The sequence below is a fragment of the Kryptolebias marmoratus genome, linkage group LG24, assembly GCF_001649575.2.
Source record: "Kryptolebias marmoratus isolate JLee-2015 linkage group LG24, ASM164957v2, whole genome shotgun sequence".
In the NCBI taxonomy this organism is placed as follows: Eukaryota; Metazoa; Chordata; class Actinopteri; order Cyprinodontiformes; family Rivulidae; genus Kryptolebias; species Kryptolebias marmoratus.
The window spans coordinates 17,309,953-17,330,194 of record NC_051453.1 but is presented as its reverse complement, the minus strand read 5'-3'; the positions used below and the strand labels follow the sequence as shown (position 1 = coordinate 17,330,194).

At 41.0% G+C, this 20,242-nt stretch overlaps 1 protein-coding gene and 1 long non-coding RNA gene across 3 annotated transcripts in view; one reads left to right on the top strand and one right to left on the bottom strand.

Moving 5' to 3' along the window:
• Positions 1–20,242, bottom strand: part of LOC108243416 (capping protein, Arp2/3 and myosin-I linker protein 3) — a 45,460-nt gene that overhangs the window by 4,391 nt on the left and 20,827 nt on the right. For both annotated transcript variants that reach the window (XM_017428834.3, XM_017428833.3), the window contains exons 18-37: positions 18,027–18,108; positions 17,798–17,894; positions 17,516–17,570; positions 15,344–15,516; positions 14,606–14,674; positions 14,114–14,207; positions 13,186–13,284; positions 12,980–13,099; positions 11,473–11,586; positions 11,221–11,396; positions 11,029–11,116; positions 10,812–10,931; positions 7,167–7,233; positions 6,334–6,521; positions 5,977–6,056; positions 3,081–3,254; positions 2,390–2,588; positions 847–1,603; positions 621–715; positions 398–524 (exon numbers count right to left, since the gene is read on the bottom strand). In XM_017428834.3, coding sequence (XP_017284323.1) covers positions 398–524; positions 621–715; positions 847–1,603; positions 2,390–2,588; positions 3,081–3,254; positions 5,977–6,056; positions 6,334–6,521; positions 7,167–7,233; positions 10,812–10,931; positions 11,029–11,116; positions 11,221–11,396; positions 11,473–11,586; positions 12,980–13,099; positions 13,186–13,284; positions 14,114–14,207; positions 14,606–14,674; positions 15,344–15,516; positions 17,516–17,570; positions 17,798–17,894; positions 18,027–18,108 — 2,974 coding nt within the window. The remainder of the gene's footprint in view (positions 1–397; positions 525–620; positions 716–846; positions 1,604–2,389; positions 2,589–3,080; positions 3,255–5,976; positions 6,057–6,333; positions 6,522–7,166; positions 7,234–10,811; positions 10,932–11,028; positions 11,117–11,220; positions 11,397–11,472; positions 11,587–12,979; positions 13,100–13,185; positions 13,285–14,113; positions 14,208–14,605; positions 14,675–15,343; positions 15,517–17,515; positions 17,571–17,797; positions 17,895–18,026; positions 18,109–20,242) is intronic.
• On the top strand, positions 18,826–19,495 carry LOC119616800. The gene is made up of 2 exons (XR_005232846.1): positions 18,826–19,321; positions 19,404–19,495. It is a non-coding gene; the product is annotated as an uncharacterized LOC119616800 (long non-coding RNA).

Below are 20,242 nucleotides of genomic sequence, written 5' to 3'. Positions count from 1 at the left end.
GTGCACTGCTACATGTTCATGTTGTGGGAAGCTTCTTTATTTCTGTGATAGAGGTTTAGGTAGAGATGTCGGCCTATCACAGATACATATGTATATTTCATTCTGTTCTTCATTTATATACCATATATATATGATTATATATGTTTGTGCGTGTGTGTTGAGAACTGTAAGAACAAATAATCCTTCATTAGCACCCTCAATAAAATGCTTAGCACCCCCTTAGCACCTGCAGAAAAAAATATCTGGAGCCGCCACTGTTTGAAGGCCATGCATTTACTGCTGTACGCCACTTAGAGGCTGCAGTTAGACTGCAGTAATTTCATAATGATAATAATAAAAAAAAAAAAAACGTGAGTTGTGCAACACGACACCATCAGAAACATATCTTATCAGGTACCTTGACTTGCCGCTCTGTCTGGCAGTCCATATGTCATCTTGTTGACAGGAGGTGGGACAGGAGGAGGAGGCAAGTTTCGTTCATTGGCTGATTCTTTTGGAAATGTCACAAAGGAGCAGGGCTTTGGCTGGGAGACATAGAACAATGACATTTAATAAAATTACTGAACATTCAAACGAAAAGAATGGCCACAGGGTACAAACATGTGCCTTCCTCATTTTACCTTTTCAGGAATTGGAGGTGGCTGACCCTCAGAATCTCGTCTTCTTTCTCTCCTGTCTGTCTTTCCAGGATCCCTCTCTTCATCTCCTTCCTCCTCTGTATCAAACAAAAGAGGAGAACCGATTGTTGTTCAGGTTGGGGTCAAAGGTTACCAGGAGCTTTTTGCAGGATAAAAATCAACTTTTTGTCCAGCAGCAGACAAATACCACGAATGTGCAGCTTTGTACCTGGTAGGGCGTCGGAGCTCTCGCGTCGATGTCTCTGCCGCAGCTTGGACAGGTTTGGTTTACTGCTCTGTGGCGGGGGATCCGGTTTTGATGCCACTCGACATGCAGAGACGCCTCCACCTACTTCCGCGCCGCTCCTCCACCCATCTGTGGAACCCCAACCGGCATCGAGACAGGCGTGCCTCTCTCCTGGCGAGTCCTGCTGATGCCACTCTATGGCCGCCGCCACCTCCGTGCTTTTCAGAGGATCACTTTCCTGTTTCGGTGACGGCGTCTTGTCCGATGGGTACGGAGGCAGTGGCCTTTGCGCTAGATGTAGCGCCTGGATTTGTCTATCCAGCTTTCTTCCAGGGTGTCTGCTCTCAGTCCCCTGATTGTCTACCTGCAGGTCCATTGGCCTGTTCTCAGACCACGATCTTTCAATCTGTCTGCCGCCCATCCACTGTCTTTCCATTTTCCTGTCAATCTGCCGTTGGGTGTGTCTGTCAACAGTCCACTGTTTCTCCACATGTCTTTCTGGATGTTTGGTCTCAGTCCAGTACCTGTCAGATTGTCTCTCGATTATTCTTGGCTCTCCAAAAGTTCTTTCTGGTAGCCGATCATCAAACCTCTGTCTCTCTGCGTGTGGATCATTTGGCTGACCCTCCATAATCCAGTCAGTTTCTGCCTGCAGCACGTCTGTTGTTCTCTGTTTGTCATCTGCCCAATACTTGTCTGACTCCAACTGAGGTTCAAACACAGTGTCCACCTCAGAAACCTGACAAGACATAAAACAAAAAGGACAGTGATTGTTAAAAACCTTGAGTAATTAAAGGCCTAGCATAGATTGAAGGAATGCAAATTGATTGCCACCATTCATGGTAGAGTTTTAAACTAAGATCATCTTTTGATGAGAAGGGATGAAGTTAAAACTATTTTAATTTGTCTGCCAACTAATACCACACCAAATTTAAACTCAATATCTGTAAAACTGACTGAGTTACAGCCATTTATATGTTTGCTGCAGTCAATTACCTGTGGCAGCCATCTTGACTTGTATCAACTCCTAAAACAAACGAGTTGTAGATGTACATCCAATGATTATTTTCTGAGAGTTTCATTAAAACCCATCCAGGAGGTCAAGAGATACTTTGCTAACAGACAGACAGGGTTGATGCCAACACTTAATGCACAACATCTTTGATTAAAATTTCAGCATGGTGTAGTGCAGAGTAGAGTATGTGTTGTGTAGGACTCTCAGCTACTACACACCAAACTTTAGCTCAATATATGTAAAACTGACTCAATTATAGCCATTTTTGTGTTTTCTAATGCTGCTTAGCTGTGACGGCCATCTTGAATGGGGTTGACTCTGTAAGTTATTCGACTGTAGATGTACATCCAATGATTACTTTCCGAGTTTTTAATTAAAATCCATCAAATGATTCTTCAAATCTTTTGCTAACAAGGCAGACAAATGAACAGCTGCACACACAGATGGGCAAAAACATTATCGTCTTTGACAGGTGATAAAAACTTCCTTTGTGGATGACAGTGACTGTACCTCTCTGGGAGAATAAAAGGGGTGTTTTCCTCCTCCCACGGTTGGGTGAGGGATGCCTGGAATGGGAGGCGGGCTCAGAACCAGAGTAGTTTTCGCCTGGTGATCACTCGGTTTCCCATCAGCCCCGTCGCTGGGAGATCCGGCTCTGGCAGCAGACCGTGGAGGCTGGAGGAGAGTGTAGACATTCTCCAAGGCCGTTCTGAAACAAGACGTTTACAGTCAAATGCAGCTAATAGGAAGCAATCTTTAAGAATGGAGTCATTTGGACGAGTCACTATCCTGGCAAAGATTGGATAACTTGCTATCCTAATCTAGGTTTACCAAGAAGCGTGTTCATTTCTAATCACTTGGTTGACTCCTGGATCCAGAGCGGAGCCAGCAGCTGTCAGACACACCTGCGTAAACACTCTGCTGTCACTTTGGCAGCTATACGCCACTTCTTCAATCAACAAAGAAAAGATGGAGGATGGAGATTCAGAGCAGTATTTGTCGAGTATTTATGAGGCTCAGCAATGCCGATTGTTCCTATAAGGTTTGAGAAAGGCTGCTCATCAGAGGAAATGTGAGGATGTGGAGTGTATGGGAGAAAAATGAAGGAGCTCTTAGTGACGCGGTGTGTTTTACGTTCAAGGACGAGCCTTTTCTAAAAATAAGCCACGTGTGGCGTGTGTTTTGTGCGGATATAACCAACCCCGTGGGCGCTGTGGCAACAGTGTGACACCCGTCTCCGTAGACCTCTGCTTCAGAATCGGGCCCCTGATTGGACAGAGTCTGGCTGCGGTTTTTACGGAATCCGAAGATGGCCAGCATGTTTCTCCTCTTCTTCCTCCTCAGAGAGTGCGCTTTGTGCAGCGACGAGAGCTGGCTGAAAGAGGTGAGAGAAGCCAAATGTCACACACACACACGGTCCTGTTCGGCCCCGTCATCTTGTTCGTTCACAAGTGAGCCCCTTCTGTTAAGATGTCACTGAATTCGTCCCAGCCATCTGGGCCGCTTGTTTGTCTGCTCTGCTTCAGTTTTAGTGTTGCTAGGCTACATCTCCTGGTACACAATGATGAAGCTCAAGTGCACTTTTTATATTGTGTTTATTTTATGAGCGTGATCAAAATAAAGCTACCGATTTAACTCAATTAACTGTAGTTGTGGAAGAAAACAATACATCTTTCTCACAATCTCCAGCCACTGTTTCTGATTTAAACCCCATTTTATTCTTAATCTACTGTAAATATTAAACTTCTACTCCTGCATAATTTAATTCCCTAATTCTGATTTAAGTATGCCATATTATACAGCAGTTAAGTAATTGTAACAATTATCAAAATCACTGAGTCCTTGAGATGTTAATTCACACAGAGCTCAGCTCATTTGATCAGCAGCAGGCAGCCGCCAAATTACCAACAGTGATTTGTCACCTCCAAACATCTCCGGGCAGCCTCTAATAATTAAAAAGTGACAACGTCTATGTCTCTGTTTAACGAAGCGAAGATGATGGACTGCAGAACAAGTCAGCTCAAAGTCTGAATGAATGAGCAGACGGCGTGATCGCTGCAACGAAACACACTGTTCAGAGAAACGCAGCCCCTTTGATTCGACAAAGAACCAACTTCACGACCTGGCATTTGTTGAAGGAACGCACATTGCCCGCCGCCTTTGTTTTGACACAGTTTCAAACGAAGCTCATCTTATGCTGAGATATGGTGGAGCTGTAGCCATTTTGGTCAAACCCTGAAAATAATGTTATGAGCAAACTCCTGCCATGTCACAAGAAGTCTGGGTTGGGCATGACTCACAGCTACAACTACATCAAATTCTAGCTCAGTAGCTGTAAAACTGACTGAATTAAAGGCAGTTTTGTGGTTTTTAAGGTTGGCGGTGACAGCCATCTTGAATCAGGTAGACTCCAAAGGTTAACACTCTGTAGGAACTTAACAGGCTTTTGCAATAAAAGGAAAGCTTATTTTAGATCAATTAATGTTAAAGTTTGACAGTGACTCATTCCTTTTCTTGTTTCGTGTTTGTTCACTTGCTCTTGCTGTGCTTCTCTCCTACACCGTGTCTGACAGGGCTTACTGATTACTCATTCCGTTCACCCGTGGCCAGTCACCTCCACTACATTCATCCCTGCTTTCCTCCTTGGTCCTCCTCAGTTTGCTCAAGCAGGTAAGCTGGTAACAACAACCCAGCTTTCTGTCTATCCTAGGAAACCAACCTGCTACAAGATTACTGTCCTCTCTCAGAACCCCATAACCTACCTGCTTCACACAGACCAGTTCTGTGGAAATATTACTCCTACCTGAAATGAATAAACTTGTTAAACTCATAGTGTTGGCCTCCTGCCTGTGCTTAAAGCGATACTTCAGATCTTCTAAAGTGGGGTTCAGTATGGTCAGAGTAAACCTTTATTTCACTCAAAGTTATCTTTAACAGGTTATGTTTCCACAGAGCCCCACTTCAAAAGATCTGAGCTTTTGCTTTAATAGGTGCTGAAATACGTTTAGTGACTAAAACAGATTTTTTTTTTTATCGGTGTGGGTGAGCGTATAAAACTTGACAGAGATGATTAATAAACACTACAGTTAGTTTATGTTTGTTTGAGTACATTTTCCAAGTTTAGATCTGAAATTGTATAACAAAATAAAAACTATAAAGGCTAACAGAGGAGACCGTAAGGATGTAAACCATCTCAATTCTTGTCTTTAAGACCAAACTTGGACACTTTTGTTAAATGTTTAAATGTCTTGTGTTTGATTAACCACTAATGCAACAAACTGATTGCTTAATTCTAATTTCTGAGCAATAATTATTGAAATGTACACTTAAGACATCCATTTTTTGTTGTTTTTACTGCAACCTTTTATACATTTTACCCTGACACTTTTGTTCACTGACTTTATTTTGCTAAAAAAAAATGGACATTACTTTAGTTCCTTTGTTGGTCCAGTTATATTATAAAATAAAATATGGAGTAATTTTCTGTGACATCCATAATTGTAATTTTGCATTTGTTTCAATACACAGCTGACCTTTATATCGCTGATCTCTGAAAGGTGCGTCTGTCTGTTAGCAAATTATCTCATGAACTACTGGACAAATATTAATGAAATGTCCTTCCATCAAGGAATGCCAGGCCTTTAGCTGCTAATGTTTTCCAAAGCACACCGAGAAATTTAGAATAATAACTGTGATCGACTTCATAAATTTTATCCAGCTTTTTAAAAAAAAATATCACTACATTTTCCATTTAAATTGTTCTTTTTCTTTGGTGCATTCAAAGACTCAAAGACGGTCCGACAATGTAAACATTTTCCATTTGGCATTAACTTACAGTGATAACTTCAAGGTAACAAAATGTTCAGTGAGATGGATCGCTCATCTCAAGCAAGAGTGAAGTGTCTATTCATTTTTAATGAGCTGTGAAATAAAGGAACATGATGACTGCAGAGAATCTACGAACCAAGAGTATCTTCCGAAATGTTTGAAGAAAATGAAATCAGCAAAGTAAATGTGTAAAATTCAGTGGGTTTCTTTGCTCCAGTGCATTCAAAGCAAAAATGGTGGTTGTAAAAAAACATGAAAGCTGGTCTCACCTATTGGGCAGAACTCTTTTAGAATAAAAATCAGGGAGTCCATCATCCAGAGGGCTTATTCCTCCATTTTCACTGCAGTGCTGTGCACACACGGACACAAACACATGTTTCAGAGAGGTCACTTCAGTGGGGTTCATTTGTAAAATCTTATGAATGCAATAAAACAAATGGATTACACTGCATTCACTCAGATGGCATAATCTAATTGCAGCTATACAGATTACATTTGAAAAGAAGAAGAAGACCAGAAGCTCCAGCCAGCAGGCAGAAACATCCGTGCGTTAGGCACAGATAGATAAACAGATCAAGATCAGAGTCCATAAATGATTTAGTGGTCAGGAGCAAAATCAGGCCCACCGTCTCAGCGGGGATGTGCGCTCCCCTGTGTCTCCGTGGAGGCCTCGGACGAACCCGTGTCACGTGATGGAGCGGCAGGCCCTGTGTGGGCAGCTCGGACAGGCCCTCCCAGGAGGCCGAGTGGGACAGGGGCGAGGAGTATGACGGCACGGAGGGGGGCGGGGAGGAGCTGGAGTCATCGCACAGGCCTGGCGGCAACACAGAGGAAAACAGATGAGATGTAGGAGAGAAATAAAAGACTCAGGGTTGGATCAGATTTTACCTAAAAGCCTAGCATTCGTCACTGAACCACATTTCATACCAGAGTTTTACACTAACATCATTTTATCTCAAAGGTTGTTGCTATTTTAGCCTTTTTAGTCAAATCTTGAAAATAATAGTATGCACAATATTGTAAGATCTGACAGGAACTGTTAATGCTTAAGGTATATGTTAGGGATGACTCTCAGCTACCGCCGCACCAAATTTTAGCTGAATAGCTCCAAAACTGGCTTAGTTATAGCCATTTTGTTATTCATAAGGTCAGTTGGTTGTTGCAGCCATATTGAGTCAAGTTGACTCCAAAGTTGTAGTTCAGTTGCAGATGCACATTCAGTGATTACTTTATGAGTTTCATTCAAATCAATCCACCGGTTCAGGAGATATTTTGCAAACACAACAGACAACTGAACACACACACACACACACCCAAACAGACACAGGTAATCACATTATAAGGTGAAGAGAAAGCTGAGGCTAAGAGGAAGAGAAGAAGTGAACAGAAAGTCGTGGTGCTGTGGCAGAGACAGGATGGAAAGAGGTGAGAGTGGAGGTGGAAGCACAGCTCCACTCACTCAGCCTGGTGGAGACGGGCCGAATTCTCCTCGTTCTAGAGCTGCGCTTCTTAATAGCAATCGTGTCCTGGGAGAAGAAAATAAAGAATAAAAGACACAATTAGAGAACAACAGTGATCAGCGCTTTTGTCAGAGGGGGACGATCAAATCTGGGCACCAATTAAAGCCATATTGAATATGAATATAAAAATAGTTTTAAAAAAAAGACGAACAACAGTGGCACAAATTACTCCTCATTATGAGATGAAGAAACGCTGAAAAGAAACTAGAACAGAGTGATATAACATCTGGATGAAAATGCAATTCAGTAATTAGTGGTAGGATGTGCTCTGAAGCCTCCAATGCCCCAAAACGCACACTATTCTTACTACATAGAAAAAAGGCAGTTGTTTTTTTGTAATTTCACTCGCGAAATGAGGTACGGAGGTATTTTCAGCAAAGCAAATAAAAACGTTTTCAATTCTCTGCAGGTTTTAGAGAAAAACATCATGGCTGGAAGAAGAACGTCATGTTAGATTTTTGAGACAATCCTACAGTTTTACCTGCTGCTGCTAAATACTGAGCTCCTCTCTATTGCCCGCCGCCATGAAAGGCAGGTGATAATTTTAAACAAAACTCTAAACTTGCAGAAAGTAATCATTGGATGTACAGCTACAGCTGATTAACTTTAGCAAAACAAAACAAAAAAATACTAGTTTCATTTTTGAAGTGTCAGAAATTTACTGATTATTCTTTGTTTACTTTACTTGCTTGGCTTTCCTGCAGCAGAACCACGTAGAGAACATTTACGCAAGAAAATCTAAATCAAAAAGGAACACTGCAGTTTAATTATTTAAGGAGTGAAGGCAGAGACAGCACACAGCTGAGAGGCGGTTTGAAAACTTTAAAAAGTAAATCAGGCCATGAATCAGTTGTGAACAGATGAAAATGTACAACCCAATTCCAAAAAAAGAATTAGGATGCTGTGTATGGAAAACAACAGCAACAAAGAGATTGCAATGATTTTCTGATCTCATAAACCCATACTTTATTCACAATGACACATAGTAAACATGAAAATGTTGAAACTGAGAAATTGTACTATTTTAAGACAATATTATTGGTAATTTTAAATATGATGGCAGCAACACATCTTATAAAAATTGAGAGAGGAGCAACAAAAGGTTGCAAAGTGGTACAAATAAGAAACAGCTGGAGGAGCATTTTGCAACTAATTAGGTTAATTGGCAACAGGTCAGTAAGAGGAGTGGATATTAATGGAGCATTTTAGAGAAGCTGAATCTCTCAGAGGTAAAGTTGAACAGAGGTTCACCAGTCTGTGTAAAACAACATCAAAAAACAGTGGAACAATTTCAGAATAATGTTCTTAAACACAAAATTGGAGAAACATTGAATCTCCCATCCTCTACAGATCATAATATCATAATATCGTTTCAAGAATCTACAGAAATCTCTGAACTCAAAGGACAAGGCTGAAAGTCTTTATTGGATGTCTGATCTTCAGGCCCTCAGGCAGCTCTGCATTAAAACAAGGTCTGATTCTGTTACAGACTTCACTGCATGGACTCAGGAACAGTTCCACAAATCACTACCTGTAAACACAGTTTGCTGTGCCATCTACAAATGTGGGTTAAAGCATTTAATCTGCATTTGTTCTGCCTCTCTGATGGGATGGGGGTGCATTAGTGCCTTTGCCATGGACAGCTTACACATCTGGAAAGGCATGATCAATGCAGAACAGCATACACAAGTTTTAGAACACGTGCTCCCATCCAGACAGCATCTTTTTACAGGTAAGATCTTGCATATTTTATCAAGACAATGTTAAACCTCAGACTGCATCCATTGCAGCAGCAGGGCTTCATAGTAGAAGAGTCCAGGTGCTGAACTGACCTGCCTGCAGTCCAGGACATCATGAAACAAAAAATCCATCAAAGACCCAGGACTTTTGAACAGCTAGAGTCCTCCATCAGACAAAATGATATAATTTCATCAATTAAATGTTTGATATGTTTACTATGCTCAATTGTGAATAAAACATGGGCTTATGAGATTTACAAGCCATTGCTTTGTTTTTATTTAGACTTTACACATTGTCACAACTTTATATGTGTTGTTTTCACCAGTCATGGTTTCAAGAGTGTAATGCACACGATGAGTAAAGCTGCTGACAAATTTGTCAAAAGATGACATATTTAGCTGCAGCAAAGAGAAAAGCTCTGACAGCTGACAGGCGTCAGACACAGAAATGGCCATTATTTGCTCGCTGTGTGTCATGTATATAAACATCTTGATTGTTTAATGTCAGTCAGAGCGTCTGCAGTTGTAATTATAGGCCTTTTGAAATGTTGACATTCAACGTGTGCTTCAATCACTCTAATCAGTGCGCGCTTCGAAAGGCCAAGACACAACTAAATTGATGATGCGTCATCAGTTCAAGCATTGTTAAAGTGTTTCCAGTGAAGGAGCTGCAGCCTCTTAAAATCTGCGACCTTTAACTGGAGTGTTCCTGTCAGAAAACAGTCCGAATAATGCTGCAGATGCTCGAAGCGCAGAGGAAGACGCGCTCATTTCTGACAGCTCTGTCAAGTCTGAGGCACTGGCTGTAATTATTGAGGGTACTCAAATTAATAATGTGGCAAACAAGCAGGAATGGAACTCAATTATTAAACTAAATGATGCAGATGTGGCAGCAGATTTCTAACATTGCTTTTGAGTTTCTTTTATGTCAAAATGGAATTAGGGGCGATTTAAAAAAATATACGAGAACGATGCATTATATTGCTACCACGGGGTGCTGGGGAAAATAATCTAACACTTAGTGTCTTCGAAACTTAAAATTATAGAGTGAGGTTGACAGAGACAAAACAAATGCTGGAGGCATAGTAGGGAAAAATGATAATACTCCTATTTCCTGGGTTATTAAGGAAAAAGATTTGTTTTGGCAGCAGGCTCTTTCAGAAGTAGAAGTTTAACTTAGCAGAATACTTCAAATCTGCTTAAATAACATTTTGGCTGCTAGCAAAAACAGCTTCCCACAGCGATGGCTGCAGGTGAAACCTCCGGAACAAGATGAATGGACTGCAGCTGTCAGGGATTTAGGATTTTTAAAAGCATGTTTACCTGCTTCTGTACAGGTATTTTGCTGATCACATCATTTTACAGCAATAATTTAGAATACATGACCAGAATACTTAAAAAACCCTTGACATTTTATGCAAGAGTTGTAGACTAAGATAATCAGTTGTAGATGTATGTCCAGTGTTTACTTTCTGAGAGTTTTACTAAAATTCATCCAGTGGTTCATAAGATACTCTGCTAACAGACAGACACAGTTCCAGTCGTTAATGGCATAGTTTTAAACAAAGATTTGTGATTTGTTAGCGCTCCGAGTATGCACTGGGATTGACCCTCAGCTAATATTGCGCCACATTTTAGCTCAATATCTGTGAAACGAACTGAGTTATAGCCATTTTAGCAAAAGCTTTTATTGCCTTTCGCCGTTCAGCGGGTGGGCGATGAAGATGACCAGGAAAAAAAAAAAAAAGAAACAGAAACAGAAGAACGATATTTGATTGCTGAGAGCAGAAAGTTGTACGATGAGATGGGAAACGAAAACACACACATCTGTATGTTCACACTTACTATGCTGGTGCCGAGCTCCTCGTCTGTGATGTCCAGAGAGTCTCTGTGTCTGTTCAAAGTCCACGCCGTCCCGTCTTCACACGTCCCCTCCCAGCATTTCAGAAGAGACACCTGCCGTGTCTGAAACAAATGGCGCTCTTAAACCATTTTGACACCCACTCTTCAATCAATCGCTGACTCGTTCACACCTGTTTTACAGTGAGAGCGGCGTATTTACCAGCGTCTTATGAGTGGCGTAGAGCTCCTGCAGGATTTGATCCACGATGGAGTTGGTGAGATAGGAAACCACAGACAGCTTTACTTCTCTGAAGAGGATTGGGTTTGAGGAAGAGGGGAGGAAGGAGGCTTAGTAAAAGAGAGAGCAAAATCAATATCCTGTTTATCAAATTCAGACATTTCGTTGCCTTACTCCAAAGCCCTGTGAACGTCCTGTGCGGCTCTTTCCATGAGGGCAGTTCGGATGGCGGAGCGAGGGATGGACACGCGCTCGGAGACAGATGAGAGCGGAGGACTTAATCTCTCGGCTGCAGAGGAAGATAAAGGGCAGAGCTCGCGGCAGAGTGACACCATTGCGTCGACAATCACCTGAAACAGACGCCAGTTGTCAGTGGCTCTGTCATCTGTTGCGGGTCTCCCTGTGAAAGGACGCTGTTAGGTCTACCTGCAGCTCTTTATCCGCAGCTTTGGCGAGTTCGCCCGCCAAAGAGTCCAGTCTCTGCCTCACCGGCCCATCCACAGACAACACATGAGCCAGCTCGCACAGAGAGGGATAGAGCTGGGAACAACAGAAAGAAAAGAGTCATTTCAATACAACCCCATTTCCAAAAATAGTTAGGACATTATGTAAAATGTAAAGAAAAACAGAAGGCAATGATTTGCAAATCTCATAAACCCATATTTTGTTCAAAATTGAACACAGCAAACATATTACTATTTTTAGGAAAAAAATATGGTAATTTTGACATTTATGGCCCAGCACAGCACAAAGAAAACTGGGACAGGACCGTGTTTATCTCTGTGAAGCATCCCCTCTTCTTTTAAAAACAGCCTGTAAACATCCAGGAGCTGAGGAGGAACAGCTGCTGAAGGTTTTGGAGGGAATGTTGTCCCATTCTGGTCTGATGGAGGATTCTAGCTATTCAAAAACCTTGGGTCTTCTTCGATGGATGAATTGTTTCATGATCCGTCAAATGTTTTCACTTGCTTACTGGTCTGGACTGCAGGCAGGTCATTTCAGAACCTGGACTCTTCTACTATGGATCCATGCTGCTGGAATGGATGCAGGATGTGGTTCAGCATTGTCTTGCGAAAGCTGTAAGGCCTTCACTGAAAAAGACATCTAGATGGGAGCATTTGTTGTTCTAAAACCTGCCTTTCCAGATGTGTAAGCTGCCCATGAAAAGGCACAGAAATAAGTATGCACTCCTATACCATCAGAGAGGCAGGGTTTGAAACTGGAACAGGCCGATTGGTCTCTCTTTTCTTTAGTTTGGAGGACTTGGTGTCCCTGGATTCTAAAAGGAGTTTTGATTCGTCTGACCAAAGAACAGTTTTCCAAAAAAAAGGGCCCAAATACGGCCATTGACTTACAACCTTGTCCTTTGAGCTCAGCGATTTCTCCAAATTCTTAAAATCCTTTGACAATACTGTAGATGATGGGAGATTCAAAGAAACTCTTCCCAACTTTGTACTGAGGAACATTATTCTGAAATTGTACCATTGTTTTCAGATGCCATTTTGTGCAGACTGGTGAACCGCTATCCATCTTTACTTCTGAGAGATTCAGCCTCTCTTATATATATTTTTTAAAATCCAGTCCTGACCTGTTGCCAAATTAACCTAATCTAAAATGCTCCTTCGGTTGTTTTTTATTTGCACTTTACAGCCTTTTGTTGTCCCTGTTCCATCTGTTTTGAGATGTGTTGCTGCCATAAGATTTGAAATTACATTATTATTATTATTTTTTTTAAAAGAGTATGATTTCTTAGTTTCAACATTTGATATGTTTTCTATGTTCCTTTGTGAAAAAGAATTATGGGGTTATGAGATTTGCAAATCACTGCATTTTGATTTTATTTATATTTTACACAATGTCCCAGTTTTTCAGATTTGGGGCTGAGCAACGCAACAATGACACACATATTACAAATTCATTTAATATTACTCACAGCACGGGAGTTCCTCGCCTCTTTCAACACTTGTTTTGCAGCTTGAATCTCCTCCTTCTCGCCAGCCCCCCGTAACAAACACACCTGCTGCTGGACGCGCACACAGAGGCGCTCCATCACCTTGGGTGACAAACAGGTAGGATTGGTGTTAATGTACCAAAGACGCTCATTAAACACTGCGAAACGTCCACTTGGAAGAGTGCCACCTGTTCGGCGGTGCTGGTGACCAAGCCTTGGTGCAGCCGCAGAGCCTGTCGCTGAGAGAACTGTTGAGTCTGGTTGTTCCTGACCAGGGCACGCTGGATCTGTAGGCCCCAATTAGAGAGCAAATCATTGCCCCAAAGAGTCAAAATGCAAACGGAGGATACAGTCAGTTTAAAGCCTACGTTACTATTCTCACAGGAGAAGGTTTTTCTTCCTAAATGTTTTAATTAATTAGTGTTTTGCAACTATTCCAAAGTACAAGATGTTAACCTTGAAGCAATAGATTAGGTTTTCTGAAGTGGTTTTCTATGCAATCAAACCACTACCCTCTATATTTTTAATTCTGGCTTCTAACTACTATTTTGTTACTTTTAGCCTTTTGGTATGCTTTAGCTGACTTTAGATTTTAGCTACTGTTCTGCTCAATTCAGTTTGTTTTAACAATTTAGTTTCAGCTTCAACAAATTTCAGCAACATCGTTCAGCCTTCACACTGCATTTTCACAGAAAATGCTAATTTTTCTAGGTCATAATAAATATCTTGTTGTAGATGCCCTCCTGAATGTTGGAGGAATAGTTTGATTCTGACCTGATTGATGAGGTATAATAGCAAGGATTTGCATGTAATGCAAAACTTATGTTAGTGTAAAAATTTATAAAACAGCTTTTGGATATATCCCCACAGTATTTTGGAAGTTTTAGTTCTTTTAAGACAGCAGCAATCCACTTTGGTCCTAGACCGATTCAGACTAGCCGTTAACTCATCAGCCATGTCTGATTTAAACTCCATTGCTGATGTGAGATTTCCAGAAACACTGAAAAGAGGTTCACAATTGTAAAAGGGTCTTATTGTTTTCTACTACAGATTTAAAAGCCTCTTTGTGGCCTTTTCAGTGAGGTTTTGATCATTTCTCCTGATACTGATGCCAACCTTTGTCAGGGCCTGCTCTGTCTTCTCCGGAGCGCTGCGGTATGCCTGGCTGATGTCACTTAGGGGTAGAGGCATGTACTGCAAGGTGAAATTACTAAGAAAGGAGAGAACAGAACATGATGGAAGGGACAGCTTATTAAAGGAGACGGAACCAGTCTAAGAAGGGAAATTAAAGGGAGTTACAAATTTCACGGTTAATAAAGGTTAACAACCCCCCGCTGGACGGGGACCATCCCAAAATATTCCTCCTCTGCCCTGCAACTAGTGGGTAATACTTTGATCTGTGCAGCCGTGTCATCCTCAGCCTTAAGGTGAGTCTGGACCTTTTAAGATAGGAAGTCTGTTCATGTTACAACTTTTAATGAGGGCACAAAGCCTCAAAAGTAGTTCCTTAAAAAGTGTCTTTACACGAGACAAATATGGCAACCTTGCATCATTAACTGTAGAATGTGAAAAACATAAACAAAACGAGTTATGTAATAATGTTCTTACTGTTCAAGGGCTCGGGCCACATCCAGAAATCCTGCAGCAGAGGTGTTGTTGCGATCCCATGTCACACTCCTGCAGGGCGAGGTTGTGAGTTGCACAGAATACAAATCTCCATACAAGGCACAATACACTGCAAGTACTGCTAAAAACACAGAAATAACTTTGTTGCGTGAATGCTGAGTCAGCATTCAAACTATTGTTGTCCTGTTTATAGTTTCTTTTTGCAGTCACACTACTTCTTGCATACTTTGTGTTATTTAAATCATTCATCAGTGTGCTATGACTATTTTTTGTGAACTTTATTTTCTGAAAAAATTTCTCTATAGAAATACATTGAGATCTCTTCAGTTCCTTCAAAAACATTAACCTTTTTGAAATCTGTCTCAGTATATTTGCTTTGCTTTTGTTCTGTAATTTTTTGTAGCTTTTAGTTACAGTGTTGCTACTTATAGTTATCTTTCAGAAACGTTTGCTATTGCTTTACTACTTTTAGCTACAGGTTTGCTGATTTTAGCTACTGGTTTACCATATTTAGCTTTTATTTTGTGTTCTGCTGTTTTTAGCTTGGATCTGTTCATTTTAGCCTTTGTTTTTTTACTTTTAACAACTCAGATCTCATGCTGAATGACTTGACCAAAAAATCTAAAACTGCTTTTTTCACAGAAAATATTTTTTTTTCTTAAATGTATTATTTATTTATTTATTTATTTATTTATTTATTTATTGCATTCTTTCCTTCACCTGAGCGTCGTATTGATCTGCAGGGCTTTGCAGAGCATCTTGGCACCAATGTCGTCCATATTGTTTCCACTCAGGTCCACTTTCCTCAGGCAGGTGTTGCTGCCCAAAGCATTGACCAGCACGGTGCCCCGAGAGCGCAGGCGCGACTCGCACAGAGACAGAGATTGCAGGCCCTGCGGGGACAGAGGGAGTAGACATGAAAAAATCATATGGGTTCAAGTGTGTGTGAGATGGTGGGCTACATTAAAAATGAAACAGATTGAAATAATAACAACCATTAAAAAAAAAAAAAGAGGAAACGGTAGAAAGGGAGGCTAGGTGACAAAGTGCAGAAATGACATTTACTGCACATCGATGTGACAGCCGGCCAATGTAACTTTACATGTTGTATGCATGAATTATTTACAACATGTGCAAGTCATGGTGTAGAAAGTGTGTTTGCTCTGTTGACAGAGGGAGAGTAATAATTTATCATAGGGACACATCTGCAGCAAAACATAATGAAAAAATTATGCTTTAATTGAACTCATCTTTTAATAATAAGCAAATAATTCAACCCAACTTAATATTACACCGTCAACACCTGATGAATGAGTTAATTCAAACAGATGAATAGTTAAATTGGGATTATATAGTTTAAGAGCGCCAGTGCAGAAGCACTGAAGCACCTTCTTCATGACTTTTTTCCCCCTCCAAGCCCTGCAGCTTTGAGAGAAAAACAAAACAAAAAACAAAAAAAGATGCAAATTATACAATAAAATAGATTTCTGTATCAGGAATAGTGTGCTATGCCTTTTGATAGGGTTACATCATGAAATGTGGATGAAGCTTGGAAAAAAACCGGAGAATTTTCTCCATACACAACAATGGGTTTCTGACAAAACGAGTGAGAAAACCCAGCTCTTGTTGGATCTCCACAGCTCAGACATACTTTACTGTAGAAACTTAATTTTAAAGTTTAAACGGGTCACAGAAAGTTGATATATGACTGACCTGACATTTTGATATCTTGGAGTTTTTACACATTTTAAGTTTAAGTTTGAAAACTTTTACAGATTTTTCCATGTGTTGAAGATAATCACACATTAATTGTAGTGACTTGTTCTTAATAAAAACCAAAAAAAAAAACCCCAAAACAAACCTAAGCCACTGAGGGGCTGCTGACTGCCACTTAATTGACGCGTCGTCCATCTGGATCCAATGAATGAAAACTTGACGTTCTTATTACTATAGAGCATTTTTTGATTGTGCGCTCTCAGACAAGATGCGATCCTTTTAAGCTGCACACTTACTATTTTAACTGTTCAGTTAAATCAATCCAAAAACAGCTCACAAACTGTCGCAATGCAATAATCAGACAAGAACTACGACAAGAACTACGACAACAACGACGACGACGACGGTCAAAAAACTGTGTTTCCGCCGCAATCAGCACACCTGCTGACAGGTTACCTGTGGCTCCATTTAACCCCACATGATCCTACCCACAGTGAGCTTTAGGCATTACACCAAAATAAATATAAACACAAACCCAAAACATATGGCTCTAATACTAATTTTGAGTTGTCTAAAGTTTCCACAATTTTGCTTTCTTACTCCCACAACTTTTTTTTTTATAACATTAAAGAAATGTATAAATCAAAACGTAGGCCTTTTTGTCTTCTTTCACCCAGTGTGTCTCTTACTGCTGTAAGACTTAAGGTTTTCTCTATAATCCTCTCAAAGTGCAGAGCGTGCACACGCAAGCTTTCATCGACTTCAGTTATATTTTAACTCCCGTTTTTCTCTTCAAAACTGGAAGTGAATGGTGAATGGTCATCATAAAACACTGGAAACAAAAACTACTCGAGTGTGACCATCAGGCTCTTATGTTGCTCGCAGTTTAAGAATTTTTTTAAGATTCGACTCATGGGTTTTGACTGAGAACTACTTTTGAGATGGTGTTTCTGTGTCTCTCTTATAAGGTGCTGTCAGGGAGTGAGAAATATAGACGTGTGGTTACCATAGTGACCATAATGAGCCACTGGCAGCAGCTTTAACATTCAATTTGATCTTCTTATACCATTTATAAATCAAAGTGTAGGTATTTTTTCTTAGATTAGGTTATAATAAAGTTGATGTTGGAAAATGTTCTGTTTTTTGAATTGTGTCCTTTCCTGTGTCGTCACTCACACATTCCTCCTCCTGTATGAGCTGAACCAGCTTCTGTAAGACTTCATCCAGAACCCTGCAGACATGAGCCGTGGAGACAAACAGAGATATGAATGGTGGGAGCCATTTCCTGCTGCTAGTGCCTTGAGCAGCAGCAGCAGCCGCTTAGGAAAAAAACGAGGTAAAATCACCAATATGTGTTTTTTCGCACACGCAGCTCATGTGCACTCGTGTTTGTATCCACTCACACTTGCGTTACAAGCATAAATAACAGTACAGCGTGACGTGGAGAGCTGGCAGCACCTGCTTTTGATGTTGAAGTTTTTGCCCAGTTGAAGGTGTTTTAGGGAGGGGTGTCTTGAGAGGGCAGGCAGTACTGTGAGCAAATCTGCGTCCAGACCTGTCAACATACACACACACACATATTTGCAGGGCTCAGCATGGCATGATCCATTAGCAAATCACTCAGTCCTGTCCTAGGACAAAAAGTCAAGGTCACAGCAGGAAGTGTTGTAACAGCGTGTCCTGGTACCGTTGTCGGAGATATCCAGAGTGGCGATGGTGGAGACCCTGGGGAAGAGTTCCTGGATTACAGCGGCTCCTGCAGACCTCAGCTGAAGGGAGAGACAGAAGGGGGGAAAACTAATATCTGCACAAGCATGAATGAGAGTCATTTTAGCTTCAGTCTTTGGGGCATTGTTTTATTTTACCACAGCAGGGTGAATTTATGACTGTCTGAAGCTTGTTGCAGTGAGCTTTGCTTTGCTGGTGATATGCAGGGGAACACGTTATGCTGTACTCTCACTTAGCATTTTACCTCATCATAATATATAACTACTTTAAAGCTGAGGGCACAGAAGGGAAACAGTTTAATCTAAATTAATAACTCACTTGTCAAATTTTTGACTGTTCAAATTGGCAAGTTAAATGAAAAGTTGCACAAGAGGGGGAAGTTTCAAGGCAAATACATGCCCATAGACTGAGCGGAAGTGAGACCGATCCATTTGATATTTAGTATGTGTCAGCAAAGTAGCTTTGGATTTACATGATCAGCATTTCGAGCAACACAGTCAGAATTTGAACCACCTGACGACTAAAGTCAGATACTTTCGTCCCCCCTGAGTGCAGCTCTGGTTCTTCGGAGGCAAAAGTCAGGACTTCTAGCTACCCAGCATTCTATGTTGTTAGCTGAATGACACACTTTCTCCAATGCTGAGCAGCAAGTTTCATATTAAATATATTTACCTTGTTCATTTTCAGTGTTAAAATATTAATTATAATTGCTTTAGGTTAATGATCTGAATCCGTCACTGCCTGTCAGAAAGTTAATTTCTTCTAACCTTCTTTTCTGTCAGGATCGGTGGTTTGTTTTGTTTTTCTTTTGTTTTGGAAGCCTGCCGCTTCCCACTTCCTCCACCAGATGCCGCCTAGGAGCAGAGCCCCTGGAGAAGCGTGTGGTTGAACCCGGAGACACACCTGTGGCGCATTTGCTGACTGAGGCTGGGGATATTTAAGAAGCGGCGAGCTGACACTTCCTTGCCTGAGTGTTTGTTCACCTTGGTAACAAATCGTTCCAGAGTAAGGCCCGCTGTGTATCTTCCCGAGATAATCGCCTCCTGTGTTTGTTCCTTCTCGTCAGGTCTACCTGGATTCCTCCGGAGTTTTCTCGAGAGAAAAGTTCTGTGGATCGTTTGTTCCGGACCACGACCAGCCGCCAGCTCGCTCCCCACTCAGTCTGTCTTACCTGTCCGCCCTCCAACGGTTCACTACCTCTCCACGCCGCCCTGGGTCTGTCGCTGCTCCTAAGTGAGCTTCCATCTGTTCCTAGTAAGCCTTTCTCTCCTCTACATATATATATTTATATGTTCCTCCACCTCCCAGGAGTCTAACCGCTTCCTCTCGTTGACAGTGGCTGAACTGGTTATCCCTTCCTGACTTCTGCTCCGTGTTTTTCTCCCCAACCCTGTCCCCTCTGTTCAATAAACTTTATTATTGTTTGCATACGCGTCTCCTGATTGTGTTCGTGCATGTGGGTTCGTAAACTGGAACCAAACATGACATTTTCAGTGCGTTGTTAAAGTTTAGGTGGAAAACTAAAATTTTCTACATTCTGCAGGAGGAAAAATTTCACTTGATGCACTAATAGATCTGACTGCCTGCAGTGGCTATGTAAAGGGCAGCCATTATATTTAAGGGGATCAATGCAAAAGCACTGAAGCAACCTTATGACTATTTGCCCGTTATTCTTCTGTTTCTGTGGCAATTTTTTGGTTTGCGTCACCTCCCACAGTTTTGTAAGGACCCGTAAGAAAATAAACTAAAGCATGTACGATCCATTGGGAATGGTGAGCTATGACCTTTGATAGCAGCACATCATACAGCGTAGATGAAATTCACAAAAAACACAGCGAAAGAATATTGGGATTTTGGTGAGATAAGCCTTCTTTGGAGCCCTAAAGCTCAGGCATACTTCAAAGTAGAAACATAATTCTAAGTTTAAAAGAGTCACAGAAAGTTAGACTCTACATGACTGAACTCGCATTTTGGTTTATCACCTGCTGCCATTAAAGATAGATGCCAAAGCTAATCAATCAATCAATCAATCAATCAATCAATCAATCAATCAATCAATCAATCAAATTTTATTTGTATAGCACATTTCAGCAGCAAGGCATTTCAAGGTGCTTTACATAATTAAAAAACAAAATAAAAACAGCATGTGACAGTGAATAAACAGTAAGAAAGAGA